General features: G+C 62.6%; 1 protein-coding gene across 21 annotated transcripts in view; it reads right to left on the minus strand.

Annotated features, from left to right (window-relative positions):
* Nucleotides 1–20290, minus strand: part of PLEC (plectin) — a 166988-nt gene that overhangs the window by 6630 nt on the left and 140068 nt on the right. For all 21 annotated transcript variants that reach the window (XM_073329774.1, XM_073329773.1, XM_073329771.1 and 18 more), the window contains 17 exons: nucleotides 20169–20246; nucleotides 19633–19794; nucleotides 18903–19007; nucleotides 17789–17884; nucleotides 17155–17280; nucleotides 15734–15886; nucleotides 15151–15305; nucleotides 14496–14622; nucleotides 13979–14162; nucleotides 12314–12471; nucleotides 11307–11485; nucleotides 8882–9020; nucleotides 8143–8499; nucleotides 6774–6857; nucleotides 6372–6476; nucleotides 5967–6065; nucleotides 883–4263 (listed from right to left, as the gene is read on the minus strand). In XM_073329774.1, the coding sequence (XP_073185875.1) occupies nucleotides 883–4263; nucleotides 5967–6065; nucleotides 6372–6476; nucleotides 6774–6857; nucleotides 8143–8499; nucleotides 8882–9020; nucleotides 11307–11485; nucleotides 12314–12471; nucleotides 13979–14162; nucleotides 14496–14622; nucleotides 15151–15305; nucleotides 15734–15886; nucleotides 17155–17280; nucleotides 17789–17884; nucleotides 18903–19007; nucleotides 19633–19794; nucleotides 20169–20246 (5688 nt within the window). The remainder of the gene's footprint in view (nucleotides 1–882; nucleotides 4264–5966; nucleotides 6066–6371; nucleotides 6477–6773; nucleotides 6858–8142; nucleotides 8500–8881; nucleotides 9021–11306; nucleotides 11486–12313; nucleotides 12472–13978; nucleotides 14163–14495; nucleotides 14623–15150; nucleotides 15306–15733; nucleotides 15887–17154; nucleotides 17281–17788; nucleotides 17885–18902; nucleotides 19008–19632; nucleotides 19795–20168; nucleotides 20247–20290) is intronic.

Below are 20290 nucleotides of genomic sequence, written 5' to 3' on the forward strand. Positions count from 1 at the left end.
AGTACCTTGGGCTTATGTTTGCAGGTACACGGGCCAGCCCCCTGCTGCGGTGCATTAGTGTTAATGGGGTGGGGTGGGAAGATGAGGAGGAGTTTGGGCATTACTGCATGCTAGATTGGATTAAAGAAGCAGGAGAGGGACACTGTTCTTCTGTTGGGGTAAACAAAGCTAATCATGCCCCATTATGCATCCCAAGGAGCAGGGTGAATGTCCATACGGCCAAGGACCTTAGAGTCACCACCGTCTGTGCCTGGCGCTCAGGGAGTGGACACCCTGTGCCTGCAGGAGAACGGCACACCATGTGCAGGGAGGATGGACTCTGCCAATACCAGTTAGAGATGAGCAACCTCCGATGGGGCCGTGGGGCAAAGCTGCTCAGATACACTCCTGGGTCAATTACAGGTCACTCTGCAGCTGGAGCCTTAGCACTGCACACACATGCGAGCTGTGTGCGTGTGCTCACGGGAGCTGCAGGAGCAAGGCTAAGAGTCTGGGTCCGTGGAGCAGGGACTTGGTGCATTAGGTGAGGTTTTCCAGAGCACTCCAGTGACCTGGGAGCACAAGTCCCCCGAGAGTCGATGGCACTTGGGCTGCTAAACCGTGGAGGTGCTTTTGAAAATCCTCCCCTTGTCTTTGCCCATGTTCCCTCGGGCACGTCACCCGTAACAACCCTGGGGCCTGTGAGACGAGTCTGCAGACAGCCCATGTGGGTTATGGAGGATTGTCGGTTGCTAAGGGAACTGTGGACCCTGGCTGGCATTTTGGGGGCACAGTCAGCTCTCTGAAGGCTGCCATTCTACATGGTCAGCTCAGTTAGGACACTAAGCAGAGGGTGTCCCCCAGCAATAATATGACAGCAAGGGGGAACAGGAAAATCAGTACCTCTTCTGATCTCTGCTGCAGCAGCTCTGCCTCCCGCTTCAGCTTCTCCTTCTCCCTCTCCAGCTCAGCGATCGCTCTCTTCAGATTCTCCGCGTCCCTGTCGCTCTGCTGCCTCTGGATCTCCAGCGTGTGGACCAGCGTCATCTTCTCCTGGGTGGTCAGCTCCGTCTTGTGCAGCTTCTCACTGATCTCCTCCGCCTGCTTCTTGAACCGCTTCGCGTCCTCCTCTGCCTTGGCCTGCGCCATACTCATCTCGGTCACGTGCAGCTTGAGGCGCTCGGCCTCGGCCATGATCTCCAGCTGCCGCTTGCGCTCGGCCTCCAAGAGTTTCTGGAAGCCCTCGGTCTCCTCAGTGAGGCGCTGCTGCATCTGCTCTTTGTCCTCCTGGAGCTTCTTGGCGTGCTCCTGAGCTAGGTCCTTCTGCCTCTGCAGCATCTCTGCCTCCGCCTTCAGCCGCGTGGCCTCCTGCACTGCCTGCATCTTCTCCTTCAGCATCTTCTCCGCCAGTGCCCGCTGCTGCGCCAGGTCGTCCTCCGCCAGCTTCCGCATGCGGGCGGCCTCCTGCGCCTCCACACTCAGGCGAGCAGCCTCCTCCGCCACGAGCTTCATCTTCTCTGCCTCCTCCACCAGGAACTTCTGGGTGTTGTCCTTGTCCTTCAGGATCAGCACCTTGTTCTCCTGCTCGATCCGGGTCTTCAGTTTGATCAGCTCCTCCATCTGGATCTTCACCTTGAAGAGCTCTTCCTCCACCTGGGCCTTCTGCCTCATGGCGTCCGTCACCTCCTCCTTCAGCCGCTGCAGCTCCTCATCCAGGATGCTTTTCTGGTGGTCCGTCTCCTCCAGCTGCAGCTTGACCTTGGTCAGCTCCTGCTCCACCTGGGCCTTCTGCCTCAGCGTCTGCTCTGCAAACTTCTTGTGCTTTTCCATGTCGGCGTCAGCCAGCTGCTTTTGCTTCAGAGCCGCCTGCTCGGCTTGGGCCCGCTTAGCCGCCTCCAGCTCAGCCTCCTTCCTGAGCTTCTCAGCATCCTCCTGGGCTCTGGCTTTGGCCTGCGCCTCCTGCTCGGCTCGCTGCTTCAGGCGCTCTGCCTCCTCCACCTGCTGCCGGGACAGGGTCGCATCCTGCTCAGCCTTGACGCGTGCAAACTCTGCTTCCTCCGCTGCTTTCTTGGCCTTCTCGGCCTCTTCCCTCAGCTTGTCCAGGATGTTCTGTTCCTGGCGCCTCGTCTGCAGCAGCTCCTGCTCCTTCTGCTGCACTGTAGCCAGGTGGGCCTTCTCCTCAGCCTGAATTCTCTTCTGAGCCGCTTCCTGGGCCAGCTGGATCTGCCTTTCCGACTCCTTCTCCGCCAGCTCCTTCTGCCTCTTGGCCTCCTCCACCTTGGCTTTCAGGCGCTCCACCTCGTCCAGGGCCACCTTGCGCTGCCGGGCAGCTTCCTGCTCTGCAGCCAAGATCTTCTTCACCTTCTCCTCAGCCTCCCTGCGGCGGTTCTCCTCCTCCAGGGCCAACTGCCGCTGCTTCTCAGCCTCCTGCTCGGCCCTCTCCTTGCTGCGCTGGATCTCCTCCGCGCTGCTCTTGATCTTGCTCAGCTCCAGCTCCAGGTCTGTCTTGCCCGCCGATGCCTTCTCAAAGTTGATCTTGAGAATGCGGATCTCCTCCTCGATGATGCGCCGCTGCTTCAGCGTATCATCCACAATGCTCTTCTGCCGCTCCAGCTCGGTGTCAGAGGACTTCTTCAGCAGGGTGATCTTCTCCTCAATGTCCTGCTTGTGCTGGGCTGCCTGCTCCTCCAGCAGCTTGCGCTGGTAGGCCTCGTCCTCCGCCAGCCGCCTCAGCCGCTCGTTCTCTGCCTCTTTCTCCTTCAGGGCGATCTCAGCCTCCGTCTTCAGCCGGGAGGCTTCGCTGATGGCGGCCAGTTTCTCCTTCAGGATCCTCTCGGCCTCGGCTCGCTGCCGGGCTGCTTCCTCCTCAGCCAGCTGCCGCTGCCGCTTGGCCTCCTCCGACAGGGCGCGCAGCCGAGCCGCCTCCTCGGCCAGCTCCCGTAGCTTGCTGGCCTCGGCTTCCAGCTTCTGCTTGGACTTCTCGCTGGTGGAACGGGAATCCTCCTCGGCCTTGGCCTTGCTCTGCAAGAGGATCTCCATCTCGGTACGCAGCTTGGCCAGCTCCTCCTCCACCTCCTTCCTCTTATGAATGGCCTCACTGATCTCATTCTTCAGGCGGAAGAGCTCCTCCTCCAGCAGCAGGCGTTGCTGCTCCCGGTTCTCCATCTCCGCCTTCAGCCGGATCAGCTCCTGCTCAGCTGAGAACTTCTGCTGGGCGGTGCCCTCTGCCAGCTTCCTCTGCTTCTCCAGCTCCTCCTCAGCCAGCTCCTTCTGCCGCAGGGCAGACTCCTCCATCTTCGCCCTCTTCCTGGCCTCCCTCTCCGCATCCTCCTTCTGCTTCTCAGCTTCCTCCTGAGCCAGGGTCTTCTTGTGAGCCACCTCCTCTGCCTGCAGCCGGAGGCGCAGGGCCTCATTCGCCTTCTGCCGCCATTTCTCCAGCTCCCTCTCTGCCTCCTCCCTGGATTTCTCTGCCTCCAGCTGCTGCTTCTTCAGGCGCTCGGCCTCCTCCCGCAGGTGGGTGACTGTGACGTGCTCCTGCTTCAGGGACATCTCCAGCTGGGCCGTCTTCTCCGCAAAGGACAGGCGCTTGCTCTGCAGCTCAGTCTCCGCGCTCTTCTGCGCCGCTTCCTGAGCCACTTGGATCTGCCGCTCCTTCTCCAGCTCAGCCTGCTTCATCCTCCTCTCCGCCTCCTCCGCCTGCCTGCGCAGCGTCTCCAGGTCCTGCAGGGCCGCCTGCTTCTCCCGGGCCGCGTCCTTCTCCGCCTGCACCTTGCGCTGCAGCTCCTCCTCTGCCTCCCGCTTCCTCTGCGCCTCGTCCTTCACCTGCGTGCGCAGCCGCTCGGCCTCCTCCTGGGCCAGCTTCTTCTGCCGCTCGGCCTCCTCGGCCCGGGCCCGCAGCTCCCGCAGCTCCGCCTCCGCGCTGGCCTTCTGCTGCTCGGAGGTCTCGAGCTGCAGGCGGATGATGTGGATCTCCTCCTCCACCCTCTTGCGGCTGTACTCCACCTGCTCGATCAGCTTGTCCTTGGATTTGATCTGGGTGTCGGAGATCTGCTTCAGCTGCATCAGCTCCTGCTGGATGTTCTGCTTCTGCTGCTGGGCGTCCACAGCCACCACCTCCCTCCTGGAGACCTCCTCGCGCATGCGGCGCTGCAAGGCCTGCGCCTCCTCCTCGGCCTGCGCTTTGGCTTTGGCGTGCGCCTCGGCCAGCTGCCTCTGCTTCTCCAGCTGGGCCTCCACCTCCGCCAGCCGCTTCCTCTCCTGCTCCTTCATCTTCTCCGCGGCCCTCTGGAAGGGGAAGAGTGCAGGGAAAACAAAGGGAGAAGACGGAATCACAACGAAAACCACAGAACCAGCAGCACACACATGCCCGACGAGAGAGGGGCTGGGGCTGGGGTGGAGGATGTGGTATGGGGATGGCCTGGAGCCCCCGGCTGGCTTCTGGAAGACGCATGGCAGACAGAGGGGACACGGCACTGCTCTATCTCACTTAGTACAGCTCAGGGAGGCGGGTGACGGACCCTGACACAGCAAGCGGGACGGCTGTGCAGGAAGCAGGGTGACCAACGGAGCAAGAGCAAACAATGGAGCACGAGCAAAGCCCATGGCAAATGAAGACAGGAAGCTAGCAGCTTGCACACCTTCACCGTGCCCACTGCAGGCCTCTCCCCTGGCAGCCACAAGGGGAGCCTTCTCCCTCTGCAGGCCCCAGCACAAAAGCAACAGCTGCAGAAAAGTACGGTCATCTTGGGGCCAGTGAGGAACCCAGTCAGGCTGCAGAGCCGGGAGAAAGCGTGGGAGATACGGGCAGCAGAGAGAGAAGGGAGACCAGGCAGAGGGCAACAGAGGGACAGGGTAACCCTTTCCTCACCAGGACAGAACAGAGTCCGTGGAGAGAGCTTTGAGTTCTGCCCTGGGCTGCCGAGCTGGCTCTACAGTGCCTCACTGCCCCACTCCACAGCCCAGGCAAGCCGGCCCTGTGGAGCGGGAAGGAGACCCGCCAGGGCGCATGCAAACGCTGCCCTTTCCAGCAGTAGGGACATCTGGGAGCGGATTTACAGCTGCCAGTTCTCTTGGGGGGAGGGAGAGGGAAGCAGCAACCTCGCAGGGCTCCACACTGCAGCAGTGCTGATCCGGAGGGCTGAGGGCTCCTGTTTCTCTTAGACAGTGAGCAGGGTGATATCTGCGCAGCCATGACCAAGGGCCTGGTGCTTCCAGAGCCAGAGGGCCCCTGCTGAGCTCAGGCCCCCTCCCTCATCTTGAGGAAGGGCTGGGCTCCCTGTTTGCCTAGGCTGAGTGAGGTCTCCGTTAGTTCCCCCATTTTCCCCGCCCCGATGGCCCTGTGGGTTGGGAGAAGGGCCCGGGGGCAGTTCCTGCAGGAGGTGAAGGAGAAGCAGGAGGTGCAGTGAGCAGGTGCTGGGAGCAGGTTGCTTGTGGCCATGGGGTGAGGCGGAGAGAGGGAGGCTGAGGAGGGGCATGCGCAGAGGGGAGTACCTGGTGCAGAAATCCCAGAGTCATCCTGGTTTTTTACCCTCCATTAGATCCCAACCAACACAAACATCCCCCAAGACAAAGTACCGGCCAAGTGGCTCCTCTTCCAAGGGCGGAAATGAAGAATTAGAGAGGTTACAGCAGAGAACAAACGAGGAGTCAGAGATCCCGCGGCAGGATGGGTCCATGCTGACACAGACGCTGACTGTACTAAGTGTATCTGGGAAGTGCCCTCCTAACCGCCGACCGAGCAGAGCTCTGGCAGACCCTGGCCAGCGCCGGGGGCAGGGCTGACACAGCGGAGCCCTTGGTGAGTATCAATTTGCTGTACCCAGAGCCAGCCGCCAGATCAGAACAGGGTTAGAGGCCTGGGCTGGGCGTTAGTGATGCGGGACGGGCAGTAAACATGGACCATGTTCCTTGTTGTTATGGAAGGAGCGAGATCAACACAGCTAGATGCATGCCAGGCCCTGGGCCACCCCCACCCTCCGCTCTCCTACCTCCTCCTCCTCCAGCCGCCGCAGGGTCTCGCTGATGAACTTAATGTACTGGCTGGTGAGAGTGGTCAGCTCGCTGTACTGCGTCCGCAGGTCCACGTACTGCAGCCAGGAAACACAGGTCAGCGGGCGCATCCAAGGCAGGGTGGGAGATGAGTCCGCAGTGCAACCCCCTCCCATGGGCTCCTTGGTGCCAGACACCAGGGACTGACCCAGGCTCGGCCCACTTGTGCACCACCCACACCAGTCCCCAGGCCCATACGCAGAGGAGGGCTGCAGCCCTCAGCTTGGGTCCAGAGGCAGCTCCTCCAGGCTGCCACAGCACCACAGCCCCAGCTGCCCACGATTTGCCCTGCACTGGCCCTGGCTGCTCCAGAGAGCCCCCCAAGCCGGGCTTGCCCCCCTCACCTCCTGGATCACGCTGTCAGACGCAGACTGCACTTTGGGTTTCTTGGCTGGGGAAGCCACGGGTTCCACCTGGGCCTTGTATGTCACCAACTGCAGCTCATAATCCTGGGGGAGAAGAGCCCGTGTCAGAGACTGGCAGAGACCCAGACTCCGCAGCCTGGGGCTCTGCTAGAGAGAAACCTCATCTCCTGGGACACCCGAGTACCCTGGCTCCCGCTCAGCCACCGGGCCCTGATGGGAGTGAACTCCGCCCAGGCCAGCTCTGCTGCCATGTTAAACACTAACCCAGCCCAGCCCTAGCCGCCTGCTCCAGCTCCCCTGCTGCAGAGCCTGCGGGCAGAGGGCTCCGCCTGGCAGGCCAGGAAGCAGCGTGGGATTGTGGGAGGAGCCTCAGGCCCGCACCTTGATAGCGTCGATGTACTGCTTGGCGTATCTCTGGCACTCATCCACTTTCTCCCGGTTCCGGTCGCACTCCTCCAAGAGTTTCTGGGGAGAGACAACTTGTGAACGTCGCAGCCCCTACTCCGGAGCATCCTCGCCCCTCGGCTCCAGGCAACCCACCCAGCAAAGCCACCCAGGCCGATGGGCAGGCAGAGAGAAAAGCAGCCAGCGGAACAGAACCCTGCCACAGTTGGCTTTCATTGTCCCATGCCAGCAAGCCACCAGCTCCCCTGCCCCATGCGCCCCTAGGGGGCGTCCCCGCTGGGTGCCCTGTCATAGGTGTCCCTGGGGGGCGTCCCTGCTGGGTGCCCTGTCGCACCCTGTGACGTTATGAGTGTAATATAAATTTCGCACCCCTTGATAATCTGTACCTTATTCCCTGGTAACCAGAAACTTCCATGCTTAAACTCTGTACCGTTTTCTTTTTACTTCGACATTATCTTAATAAAATGAATTAAATCTCATTGAAAGGTGACAGGGCCAGAAAGAGTTAATTAACTCACAGACTGACCTGACCCACAGCCCTCCGGGACTTTAGAGACAGGTTAGGAAGAGATGTAAATGAATAGAGCTTTGAACAGAGCTTTGAAATGCAAGTCTGCATTGTTAGAGAGAGAAGGGGAGATGTTTGCTCACGTCTTGTGATGTCAGCAAACAAGCCTTGTCTATGGCTACGGCTTTGATTCAAAGATCAAAAAGGGAATATTAACATTTAGGAAGACACTTGAGTGGCAGAGTATAATTGTCTATGTCTCTTTGAAGGCTGTGGGAACCTGTGTCTGAACGGTTTAATGGATAAATGACTCTGTGCTAATTGCCAGGATGTTTGGGAGAAGGAAAGTCAAGCCAATTGTTTTCTCAGGCCATAAGGCTGCAGGAAATGTATAAAAACCCGGGACACGATCCTTCTTCATCTCAGATCTGCTTTGGGTTTCAAGAGGGGGAAACCTTAAGCCATCAGGATTGAGATCCCCAGTCACTGACTGGAGTCACCCTGAACATAGCCATTGGACTATAACCCCTGGACTATTTCTAAAAGGACTTTTGGCAACTACAAGCTCATCTCTGCTCTGTATCTGGACCTCAAGAATTGAACTCAAGTCTGTCTGTACACTGATCTTTTAACCAACGCTCTCTCTCTTTTCTTTTTAAATAAATTTTAGCTTAGATAACAAGGATTGACTGTAAGCATGTGTTTGGGGTAAGACCTGAGTTATCATTCGACCGGGGTTCACCCTAATTCAGTGACCTCAGCTGGCTCCCACGGGTAGCACCGTCACACAGGTGTCCCTGGGGGCGGCCCCGCCGGGTGCCCTCTCACGGGCGTTACCTTCTCCTGCAGGAGCTGCTCCCGCACACTCTTGCTGTCCGTGACGGGCACTGACTGGATCTGCTCCTGCCTTTCCCTGGCGTCCTGGATCCACTGGATGAGCCACCCATAGCTCTCCTGATAGTAGCGCTGCTGGCGGCCCAGTTGCTGCAGCTCGCGATGGCGCAGGTCCGTCTGGGTCAGTATGGCCTGCCAGCGCTCCAGGAGCTGCTGGATCCGCTCCCGGTACCGGTCCAGGTCCACGTCCCGCTCGCTGTGGCCCCTCACCATCCGCTCATTGACGTCCTTGGCCTTGCTCAGGTCTGACTGCAGGGTGCTGAAGAGGGGCTGGTGCCCTTCCACCTGCCCACGCAGCCTCTGTGGCACACAGGGGCCAGGTCAGCGATGGGCAGCTCCCTGCCCCCGCAGCCTGGCCATCCCGCCCCTGGCTGGATGCGATCAATGCTCTTGGCGAATGCAGCCCTTGCTGGAGCTCCACCGCTTTGCTGGACCTGGGTCCTGCCCAGCTGCTGGGCACTGCTCCCCTCCCCTCCAGCCAGGGCCCCGCCTTCCTCCTAACAGTGCCCCCCCTGCCCCGTGTCTGCATGTGCCCTCATGCTCTCTTGGCTCTGGGGCAGGGCCCCTGCCCCCGTGTGATCCAGGTCTGTGTAAGAGGCCGATCTGGGCCTGGGGAACACCAGCGCTGCACCCAAAGGAACTGATCCTGTCCAGGCAAGCCAGGGGCCTCCCTGGCCATTACCTTCAGCTCTGCCTTGTTAGCCTCCAGTTCCTTGAGGTCAGAGGGCACAGCCTGCACCTCCTTCAGCTGCTCCTCGTAGCTCTGGACCAGCTCCTCCGCCCCCTGTGTGCTGCGGATCACGAGGTTGATGGTCTTCAGCCTGTAGGGGGAGCAGATTAGCTCGCAGAGGGCAGGGAATGGAAGAGACCTGTGCGGGGGGCAGGAGGGCGACCCCTAGGCCCTCTCACCCCGTGTCCTGTGGTGAGCACTCCCACAGATCTGACCAGCCCCTAGGGATGGGGGCCAGCCTGGGCTGGTAGCATCGCCTTGTCCCAGACATGCCCACTGCAACATGAGCCCCGCCGGCCTGTCCCTGATACTGGCCAGGGGGGCGGCTGCAGGCAGCGAGGAGCTGCCGTGCCATGGTGGTGCCTGCCTCCCTGCGGTGAAAGGGGCTGGCTCCTGCCCTGGAGAAGGGGGGTTGGAGCCTCCCAAATGGTCTCATTCTCCCTCTCTGAACGCGCCTCAGAATTTAGACTCCCCGCCCCGTGTGCCAGGGAGCTCTCCCGGCTAATCACGAGAGGAAACACCTCCCTGGCACTGGGTTCAGAGGTGCTGCAAGCAAAGGGTCCCTGGGGCCCGTGCATGAGATGGGAAACACCCCAAGCCTCTCCCCCTGCCAGGGCCGCAGACCAGATGGGCAAACACTAGCCCCTGCGCCAGGCCCGGGTGTGAGATGGCCAAACCCCAACCCTCCCCCCAGAACTGTGTGTGAGGCAGGCAAACTCCAACCACTGCCCCCCAGTCACTATTCCGTATGTCGTTACTGACATGAACTGTGACCGTATAAATTATTGTTGCAACCAAGGTCCTATAGTGGCACCAAATCATGTACAAAGGAGGTTAAGTGAGGGGTTTATGAAAAAGTTATGGTTGGCTGGTTAGGATTATGCCATCTGTATTTAATATCATTTTTGTATTTAATGTTATAAGCATTGGCACCGTACTGTCTGCATTTCAAACTTCTGCTCTGCTTCTGGGTGACACCCCAGACAAGTTGGTGTCAGCTCTGCCTAGCCTGCTGGGTGGCCCATTAAGGACCATCAGTGACACAACTGACCCATTGAGAGAAGGGAGACACGCCTGGGGACTTGCTATGGACAGAACTCTAAGGCTTTCAGGCCATGTACTGGGCAGCTTGTTTTTGGAACAAAGGAAGCACAGGCCGCATGGCAAGAGACTGTAAAAGGCAGCTGCATCATCTCCGTTTTGTCTTCAATCCTGCTTCTTATCTCTGGAGGAATCTTGCTACAAACTGAAGCTCTGAACAATGGACTGAAGGACCCATCCCAGCTGGGGATGTTCTCCAGAGACTGGATTCGAACCTGCCATTTATTCCCTCACTGCTACAAGCCTGAACCAAGAACTTGGCCATCATTGTCTGTCATTGATTCCATTTAACCCATTCTAGCTCTCATCTCTATCCTTTTCCGGATAAACCTTTAGATTTTAGATTTGAAAGGATTGGTGACAGCATGATTTGTGGGTAAGGTCTGATTTGTATATTGACCGGGGTCTGGGGCTTGGTCCTTCGGGGTCGAGGGAACCTTTGTTCTTTTGCTGGGGTATTGGTTTTCATAACCATTCGTCCCCATAACGAGGGGCACTGGTGGGGATACTGGGAAATTGGAGTGTCTAAGGGAATTGCTTGTGTGACTTGTGGTTAGCCAGTGGGGTGAGACCAAAGTCTTCTCTGTCTGGCTGGTTTGGTTTGCCTTGGTGTGCACAGAAACCCCAGCCTGGGGCTGTGACTGCCCTGCTCTCTGCTAGTGGTCCTGAATTGACACACTCAGTTGTGTCCCGCTAGAGGCCGCTTTGTTACACCCCCATCACAGTCTCAGGCTCCTGGCTTGCCCGACCAGGGGTCTCTTGGGCCCCAGTCACCCATTGCCCATCTCTGCCTTTCTGAGCTGGGGTGCCCAGCGTCCCACCCACGTACAGAACAGCACTAGGCCATCCCCCCCCCAGCTGTGCACTGAGCGGGGACTGCCCAGGCCCCTCTCCAGAGCGGGTGCTGCGAGCGCAGGGCCCAGACCAGGAGAGGAGGTCAGAGCGGCTCAAGTGCTGGCTGGCACCACGCTGCCCGTTCTCAGCTGGGACCCTTGGAGCTCCTCACAGCCCTCACCCACATAACCGCCAGTGCCTGGCACCCGGAGCAGCTTCTCTTCCAGACAGACAGCAAAGAAATGATGACGGGGGCGGGGGGGAACAGCATATACAGAGTCCCTGCCATCAGGGGGAGCCTGGAGGAAAACTGTCCGGGGGTGGGGGAGATGGGGGCTGCAGGGAGTCCCTGAAACAGAGGGGGCTGAGGGGGGAGGCCTGGGGGCTGGAAGGAGCCCCCAGGTTGCACAGTGAAGCTATTCAGCCCAGGCCCCACACTCACTTCTCCAGGTAGATGGTGGAGAGGCTGTACACCTGGTCCATCTTCTGGAGAGTGATCTCCAGCTCCGAGCGCAGGACGGGGGCCGAGCTCGAGTGCTCCGGCTGGGCCAGTACCTTCTCCGTCTTCTCGGTCACCTTTTCCAGGTTCTTTCGGATGCCCTCCAGCTCCACGTGGATTTGCTGCAGGAACGGGATGGTGCCGTCACTCCAGGCAACCCCGCCTGCTGCTCACCGGTGAAAGGCAGCAATGCCCCAGGCTGGCGCCTGGCCTGGCACTAGCTGGGTTTCCCAAGACCCTACCCAGAGTAGGCCAGTTCTGGTGCCAAGCCATGCCATGCTGCGCCCCAGCTCCAGAAACACGGCAGAGCGTCTCACTATCCCACGGGGGGGCCCTGTCACCAACGTTTTTGTAATGGTTTTAGGAAGCTTGCATGTGCCTCAGTTTCCCCGCACATGGCACTGGTCCCTCGGGGGAGGAAAGGGCTGGTTGCTCTCAGGCACGCTCAGCCCCAGATGTGAATGGTGCCCGGCTGGCTGGGGCTAAGTGGTCACTGGAAAGGGGCTGGCTGAGGCCATGAAGACAATGGCAAATCCAACGACCTGGCAACCTTTGGGGAGGTGGGGACCTATGCCTACAGGAGAGCCCCAGCGTAGGCGGTGTCCACGCTGCAGCTGTACCCTGCCGGTGGCTCCTGTGTAGACGTACCCCGGGAGGGACAGGACGGGCTGAGCCCAGCCCAGCCCGTGGGCCTGAAGCAGGATGCGGCAGGGATCCCTTCTGGGGTCAGCCTGGGAGGGGATAACTCTGGTCTTGCTGCGGGGATGGAGGTGGCTTCTTGCGGACTGGAGCACAGCAGGGGGCCAGTGTCCTGTGGTAGGTGCGTTCTGATGTCTGAGTAGAGAGCTGACTGGGTGCAGGGTCCTCACGGGGGGCTGAGGGGGCATATCTGCTGCTCGCTGATGTGCTGGGCACAGGATCCTCATGGGGGTGGGGAGGGGTGGGCGTACCTGCTGCTCGCTGATGCGCTGGGCACACTCCTTGACGGGGTCCTTGTCGAGGGGTGCCCGGATCTTGTGGACAGTGCGGGACTCGCAGCCCTCCAGCTGCAGCCGGATATCCTTCAGCTGGGAGATGTAGCTCTTGCACATGGACTCGTCCTGCTCCCCTGCGCAGGGTCAGTGGCTTTGTTAGCGACGGCTAGGGAGAGATCTCCTGGGCATGGCCCTATGGGCCAAGAGGGGCCACCCACACAGGGGAGGGGCCGTAGGATGAGAGGTCTCCCGGGCATGCCCTATGGACCCAGTGGGGACACCTCACACAGGGGAGGGGCCGTAGGATGAGAGGTCTCCCGGGCATGCCCTATGGACCCAGTGGGGACACCTCACACAGGGGAGGGGCCGTAGGATGAGAGGTCTCCTGGGCTTGGCCCTGTGAGCCCAAAGGTGTCGGGGGCATACCCTACACAGGGGAGGGGTTGGGACGGGAGGTCTCCTGGGAAGGGTTCTGCTGGGGGGAGGGGCACGTCACAGACACAGCCTGGGCTGGGGGTGGGGGAGAGACGGCCACAGTCCTATTGCAGACATGGCCCTGTGGGGGTATGGCCTTGTCGCAGACGTGGTCCCCAGTGTGTGTATGTGGAGGGGTATCCTGGCTTTGTGGCAGGCCTGGTTGTAGCAGTAGGATTTTATGTTGGTACTTTGTGAAACTTAGAATGAAGGATAAAGGATAATCATGTCGTATGCATTCAATGTATTGATGTATGATATGATTTGATTGTATTCTGCCGGCCACCCTGACTGGACAGCAGGAAGGAACGACCCTGGGTCGTCGGGAAAAACGCATCAGACAGGCTGCCTGTGTCTGAAGTGATGTTAAGGCAGGAACAGACCAGACAGTCCTTATGGCTGATTATGGTCACCTTTTGTTTTAGGATAAGTTTTCATTACAGTAATCCTCATCACTGTATCCACTCATTATACTCCACACCTGAACATAGCCAGTATATGGACATCATACCCCCATATCTCCATGTCTGGACTTTGACCCCTCAACCTTTTACCCCCAATCGGGGATACTGCAGATGATGTATTCCTTACGCCACCCGCACCCCTGAAAACTTGATAATCTGTATGTTACTCCCTGATAACCAGACACTTCTAAGCTTAAACTCTGTACTGTTCACTTCTTTTAAACATCATCTTAATAAAAAATTTTCATTTGCTATAAGGGCTTGTTTCTTATCTGCATGGCAAACGAAGCTGTATAAGGTTATTTTGTAATCCCTTTAGTAACCATATCACCCTTTCTAAAATGTAATCCTGTCTGAAATTCTCTGTAAAATTGCTTGGTGTGAGTAAAGGATGTGTGCATGGTGAAGGATGAGTGTGAAAGCCTCAAAAATGTCCAGATGGTCAAGAAGTGAGAGACTTGGAGAGACAGCACGAAACAATCATTGTATCTGATGCTAAACAAGTTAGCAGCATTGACGACCTCAGAGATGAGGCAAACACCACCGAAGGCAAGACAACAAATAAGAGAGAACAGCAGAAAACCCCAAGATTAACCAAAAGACTCTGGGTTCAGTGATCGCGACCGACAGAGCCCAGCTCCTCACTAGCGCTCTGCAGGACACGTGTGTGTGTGGGGGGGGGGGCGGGTGTGTCCCCAGTTACCTTTCTCCAGGCTGTGCAGCAGGTGCTCGTATTTCTGGGTGCAGGCCCTGTACTCGCGCTCCATCTGCAGCCGGTCGTCTGGCAGGAAGCTCTGCGAGTCCTGGCTGTCGCGCATGAATTCCTGGAAATGGGTCTCCAGGCTGCGCAGCGTCTGCCGGTATTCCTCGGGCTGCAGCGTCCGGAACTGGGGGGCCAGGCACACGGCCTCAGACGGGTGCTGGCCCCCCTTCGCCAGCACCCCCACGCCCAGCAAGGACAGGGGAGAGGTCCCACCAGCAGGTGGGGGCGAGAAAGCCCCCAGACCAACTTCCGCCCCAGGCCAGCCGTGGGGGACACCCTGTTCCCAGTACCCCAGCGCCAGGTGGGTGTTGGGGGGCCAGGGGACCCTTCTCCAGCCACGGGGCTCTCTCTTGAGATTGAGCCTGAATTTCCCAGCGCCCAGCCTGGCCCCACCCTCCTAGCTCCTCCCCGGGATCTCCAGCCCCCCTCCGCGAACAGGGCTGGGGCCGCAACGCACCACGAGCAGGGACCAGGACTGGATCTGCTGGATGTCCCGGACCAGGTACTGCCAGGACAGGAGGCTCTTCATATCCACGTGCAGCTGGTGCCACAATGTCACCACGTGCTGGTGGCTGACGTCCAGCCTGGGGAGAGCGAGAACCAGTGAGCCCAGCCCACATGGGCTGGGCAGAAGGCAGGGCTCCCCGGCACGGACTCGGGGCCCAGCCCCCAGCAGCACCACGAGACCGGGGGGGACCCATGGAGCTTCAGGGGAGAAAGGCTGCTGCCCCTGTGGCTGGCATGGGGGATGGAGACAGGCCCCCGACATGCACTGCCCCAGGCCATGAGAGGAGAGCAGCCCAGGTGGGAGCAAGGGGAGGGGGCAGCAGAGAGGGCCAGAGAGAGGTGTGGGGAGGGGAGCAGGGAGACCCAGACAAAGGGGGGAAGGGGAGGGGGCAGCAGAGGAGCTTGGACAGGAAGCAGGGGGATCCAGAGGAGGGGAAAGGGGAGCCATGGGACCCCCCCAGAACAGATGGGCCAAGTTGGAGGGGGAGGAGAGGGGTTCGCAATGGATGGGGGAGGGGTCCCGCCGGATGGGGGAGGGGAGCCGAGAGATCCCACCAGATGGGGAGTGCCCCCGAGGCCCGGCCCCGCAGCGTCCCCGCTCGCACCTGCTGACGGCGTCCAGCGCCTCCCTGTTGGGCGGGGGCACGAGGAAGCAGACGGACGGCACGATGGACTCGCTCCCCGAGCCACTGAGCACCTTCCACTTGGAGGGCTGAGCGTTGCTCATCAGGACACACTCATCTCCCTTGTGCACCGTGATCTAGGGCAGTCGGGGGGGCAGCGTCAGCCCCAGAGGCCAGTGCCCGTCCGGCCAGCCTGAGCACTGGCCTCTGCACCCACCCCCGGGGCCAGTGCCCACGCCAGGCTCACCCTCTGCACCCCCAGCCTCTGCTGCTGGCCTTGCTGGGTAGGGCAGCTGGGCCCCGCCCCCAGGTCCCACCCCCAGGCCCCCAACCCCAGGGCCGCTGCCCCTCACACCTGCCCCCCACCTCCGGGTCCCCGCACCCAGCCGCTGGACCACACCCCCTAGACCCTCGCTCCCAGCCCCGGGCCCCCAGCCCCACACCTGTCCCCCACCCCGGGTCCCCGCGCCCAGACCCCAACCCCCACCCCCTGCCCTGCTCCCCACCCCCGGGTCCCCGTGCCCAGATCCTCCCCCCGCCCCGCCCCGCCCCCAGGCCCTCTCACCTCCATCTGCTTGTAGTCACAGACGGCCTGCACTGGCAGCCGGCCCTTGAGCGGGGTGGCCGGGTTGCGTGGCCTGAGCTGCACGATGGCTTTGGCCCGCTTGGCCAGCCCCGTCAGGTGCCCTTTGTACTCTGTGATCTGCTCCTTCTCCTCCTGCGGAGAGCACAGAGTGATGGGGGGCGGGGTGACGGGGGGCAGTGCAGGGCGATGGGGGGCAGAGTGATGGGGGCAGGGTGATGGGGGCAGGGGCAGTGCAGGGCGATGGGGGGTGGGGTGACGGGGGGCAGGGGCAGTGCAGGGTGATGGGGGCGGAGTGATGGGGGCGGGGTGATGGGGGTAGAGGCAATGTGGGGCGATGGGGGTGGGGTGACGGGAGGCGGGGTGATGGGGGGCAGAGGCAGTGCGGGGTGATGGGGGGTGGGGTGATGGGGGCAGGGTGATGGGGCGGGGTGACGGGGGGCAGGGGCAGTGCAGGGCGATGGGGGGCGGGGTGATGGGAGTGGGGTGATGGGAGGCGGGGTGATGGGGGGGCAGAGGCAGTGCAGGGTGATGGGGGCGGGGTGACGGGGGTAGAGGCAGTGTGGGGCGATGGGGGGCGGGTTGATGGGGGCAGGGTGATGGGGCGGGGGCAGTGCAGGGCGATGGGGGCAGGGTGATGGGGGCGGGGTGACGGGAGGCGGGGTGATGGGGGGCAGAGGCAGTGCGGGGTGATGGGGGCGGGGTGACGGGGGTAGAGGCAATGTGGGGTGACGGGAGGCAGGGTGACGGGGGGCAGAGGCAGTGCGGGGCAAAAGGGGCGGGATGACGGGCTCAGGGGGTGTGTGCAGGGGGGCTCCCCTTGTTGAGAACCCCTAGACGAGGCTCCCCTCCGGCCGGCCTGTGCCGTGTGCCAGACACAGAACAAACCGGCTCCTTTAGCTATGCGGCGTGCGCGGCACTGGGGCCAGGCGCATGGGTCCCTGCGGGGGACGAGCCTCCCTCGGGCTCAGCGGGACACGCTGGAGCTCACAGGGCGGAGCGGGGGGCTGCAGACCCAGAGCCCCAGCCTAGGGGGCGGCAGGGCCAGGTGGCTGCCCCAAGGCAGAGCGAGGCCCCCGGGGGTCAGGCCCACTGAAGGGTTCGTCCTAGAGACCGTTCCAAAGCCGGGGCCAGGCACCGCTCCTGGGGGTCCGGGATGGGGGGTGATAGGGGAGGTGGGGAGGGGTACCTTTGAGTGCCCCCTGCAGGGGAAGGGGGAAGGGCACTCCCAAGGGTGGGGCGAGAGGAAAGGAGGGAAGCAGTGGGTGCTCCCGAGGGTGCCCTGCAGCACGGCGGGGGGGCCCCGGAAGGGGGACGGGATGGGAAATGGGGACTGACTCTCATGAGGGCCCCCAGCAGCCCGGGGCGGGGGGTTGGGGGGGGGGGGGGAAGAGGTCACTTACAAGGGCGTCCTGCAGCAGGTCCTCAAGGCGTGTCACGGTGATGGTGCGGTCGCACGAGAACTTCTTCTTCATGCTCTCCTGTGTCTTTCTCAGGAACTCCTCTGCCTCCTTCATGTCTGAGAAGAACTGCGGGGGCAAGGGGGTCAGCACCTGCCAGCCCCATGCGGGGGCCCCTCTGCCCGGCCCCAGCCAGCCGCCAGGGGAGGGCTCCTCAGCTCCCGCCCGGCAGACCGCCGGGCCCCCGTCGGCGCAGAGAGCTGCGGGTATTTACGGATCTGCGCCTGCCTGGCGGGGGAGCAGGGGCAGACGCCCAGGACAGAGGCTGCTCAATGCGTGACCCCCGCCTGCCAGTGGGGGTGCCCCGCCCCCACGCCAGGTGCTCCGCCCACTGGCAGGTGCCCACCTCCCCCCGACACCCCGCCCCCCACCAGGCACCTCTCCTCCCTGGCCCCCTGCCCCCTCCCCACTAGGGGCTCTGCCCTCCGGTAGGTGCCCACCTCTCCTCTGGCATCCTGCCTCCCCGCCAGGCGCCTCGCCTCCCTGGCCCCCTGCCCCCCCCAGCCAGGTGCCCCCTGGCACCCCTCCCCCAGGCGCTCCTTTCCCCCGCCCCCAGCCAGGCCCCCCTCCCTGTTACCTGGAAGTAGGCCGTGTTCTCCTTCAGATGGGCCTCGATGCAGCAGCATACCTGCAGCATCCAGCTCCACTGGGTCTGCAGAGCAGCCTGGAAGGCCTGGAACAGAACCAGCGTCACTCCGGGCTGAGCCCCGCAGCCGCCCACGGGCACCCGGAGCCCAGGGCAGGGAGGAGCACCCGGGGCGGGCCCCCAGACACCAGCAGCCCGGGCCCTCCACTGGGACTGTCGGGCTCTGGGAGCAGGGGCCGTTCGCTGCCACCCCAGCCTCTCGGCAGGCGAGAAGGGCAGGGCCAGGGCCCTTCCTGGGCTGGGAGGGGGAACCTCGTGGGGCTGGGCCAGACTCACCTGCTCCCTGGCGGCCATTTACCACGCACTAGCCTCGCGCCAGTGGCCGGCTGGCTCTGACTCCCCCATGACCAGGCTGGCACCTGCATGTTTTGTGACTTCCCGCAGTCACAGGCTGAATCCATCCTCGGGGGGCTGGTGCCACCCAGAACTGCCCATGCATGGTCTGCCCAGCGCCCAACGAGAACGGGCCCTGCCCCTGGCCTCATCTCCACTGCCCACTCGGTGCCCAGCGAGAACAGGCCCTGCCCCCGGCCTCACCTCCACTGCCCGCCTGCCCGGTGCCCAGCGAGAACGGGCTCTGCCCCTGGCCTCTCCTCCACCGCCCACCCACCCAGTGCACAGTGAGAACGGGCCCTGCCCCTGGCCTCATCTCCACCGTCCGCCTGCCCGGTGCCCAGCGAGAACGGGCCCTGCCCCTGGCCTCATCTCCACCGTCCGCCTGCCCGGTGCCCAGCGAGAACGGGCTCTGCCCCTGGCCTCATCTCCACCGTCCGCCTGCCCGGTGCCCAGCGAGAACGGGCCCTGCCCCTGGCCTCATCTCCACCGTCCGCCTGCCCGGTGCCCAGCGAGAACGGGCCCTGCCCCTGGCCTCATCTCCACCGTCCGCCTGCCCGGTGCCCAGCGAGAACGGGCCCTGCCCCTGGCCTCATCTCCACCGTCCGCCTGCCCGGTGCCCAGCGAGAACGGGCCCTGCCCCTGGCCTCATCTCCACCGTCCGCCTGCCCGCTCGGTGCCCAGCGAGAACGGGCCCTGCCCCTGGCCTCACCTCCACAGTCTGCCCGCCCGGGTGGTCCTCGTGCAGCAGCCTGTCCCCCGTGCTCTGGATCTCCTTTATCTTACGCTCCCGCAGCTCCAGCTCCCGCATCAGCCCCTGGTGCGCAGCAGAGACAGGGAGCAGCAGGTGAGCGGGATCCCCCGAGGGGCAGGGACCCCCCGAGGGGCAGGGACCCCCCGAGGGGCAGGCCCCTCCCCGGGGACATGGGGCACATGCACAGAGTGCTCAGGGCAGAGCAGCCCTGCAGTCAGGGCTGGGCCCATCTTTCTTGGGGGTCAGGAAAAACGGCTGCAGGCGCAGTAGGGGGGATGGGGGACGGGGGCTTGCTCCCTGGCAGGGCAGTGGATCCGGCTGGGGTCCTGCCTGCCCCAGCGGGCAGCAGCCCCGTCACTGGGACACTCGCAGTGAGCCCGGGAAGAGCCCCAGAGGACACCCGCAGGCCACGGCCCCCTGGACTAGCTGTGCCCCACGGGAGCGTGGGTCCCTGCTTCCCCTTGGCGCTGAGCACATCCTCCCCAAGGCCAGCCCTGCCCACAGCTGCCAGCGCCCGGCTTCCCCTTCCGCCGGGAATGCCAACCAGCGCCAGGCAAGTCTCTGCCAGGGCAGCAGGGAGCCAGCACCCATGCGGGCACTGCAGGCCTGGGACGCAGGCTGCACGCGGGGCGGGGGGCAGGAGTAAGTCCCGGGGGCCAGAGGGGGCAGCCCCAGGGCAGGGCAGTACCGAGTAATTCTCCTTCTTGGCCGCCATGTTGGGGTTGCGGTCGCTCCAGTCGTAGTCCACCTCCTCCTCCTCCTTCTCGTTCAGCCACATCAGCTCCCGGGTGGCAGCCGCCACGAAGGCCTGCAGGCTCTCCAGGTGCCGCAGCCGCGCCTTGGACGAGTTCTGGGGGCACACACGGGGCGCATGATGGCACCCCCTCCCCTCACACAGCCCCCCACAGGCCCCTCCCTTCACACAGCCCCCCACAGGCCCCCAAACCCCCCTCCCCTCACACAGCCCCCCCTCCCCTCACACAGCCCCCACAGCCCCCTCCCCTCACACAGCCCCCACAGGCCCCCAAACCCCCCTCCCCTCACAGCCCCCACAGCCCTCTCCCTTCACACAGCCTCCACAGCCCCCTCCCCTCACACAGCCCCCCACAGGCCCCCAAGCCCCCCTCCCCTCACACAGCCCCCCACAGGGCCCCAAACCCCCACCCATCCCACCCTGGCTCCCTCGGAGCCCCCCCCGCCCCTGCACCCCTCCTGCCCGCTCACCAGCAGCTGGGCGTACTGCAGGTCCAGCTTGCCCAGGCAGTCTCGGTAGGCGCTGCGTGGGGCGGGCGAGAGCTGGGCCTGTGGGGAGAGAGCGGTGAGCCCCCGCCCGGCACAGAGCTGTG

The sequence above is a fragment of the Lepidochelys kempii genome, chromosome 2, assembly GCF_965140265.1.
Source record: "Lepidochelys kempii isolate rLepKem1 chromosome 2, rLepKem1.hap2, whole genome shotgun sequence".
Lineage (NCBI taxonomy): Eukaryota > Metazoa > Chordata > Testudines > Cheloniidae > Lepidochelys > Lepidochelys kempii.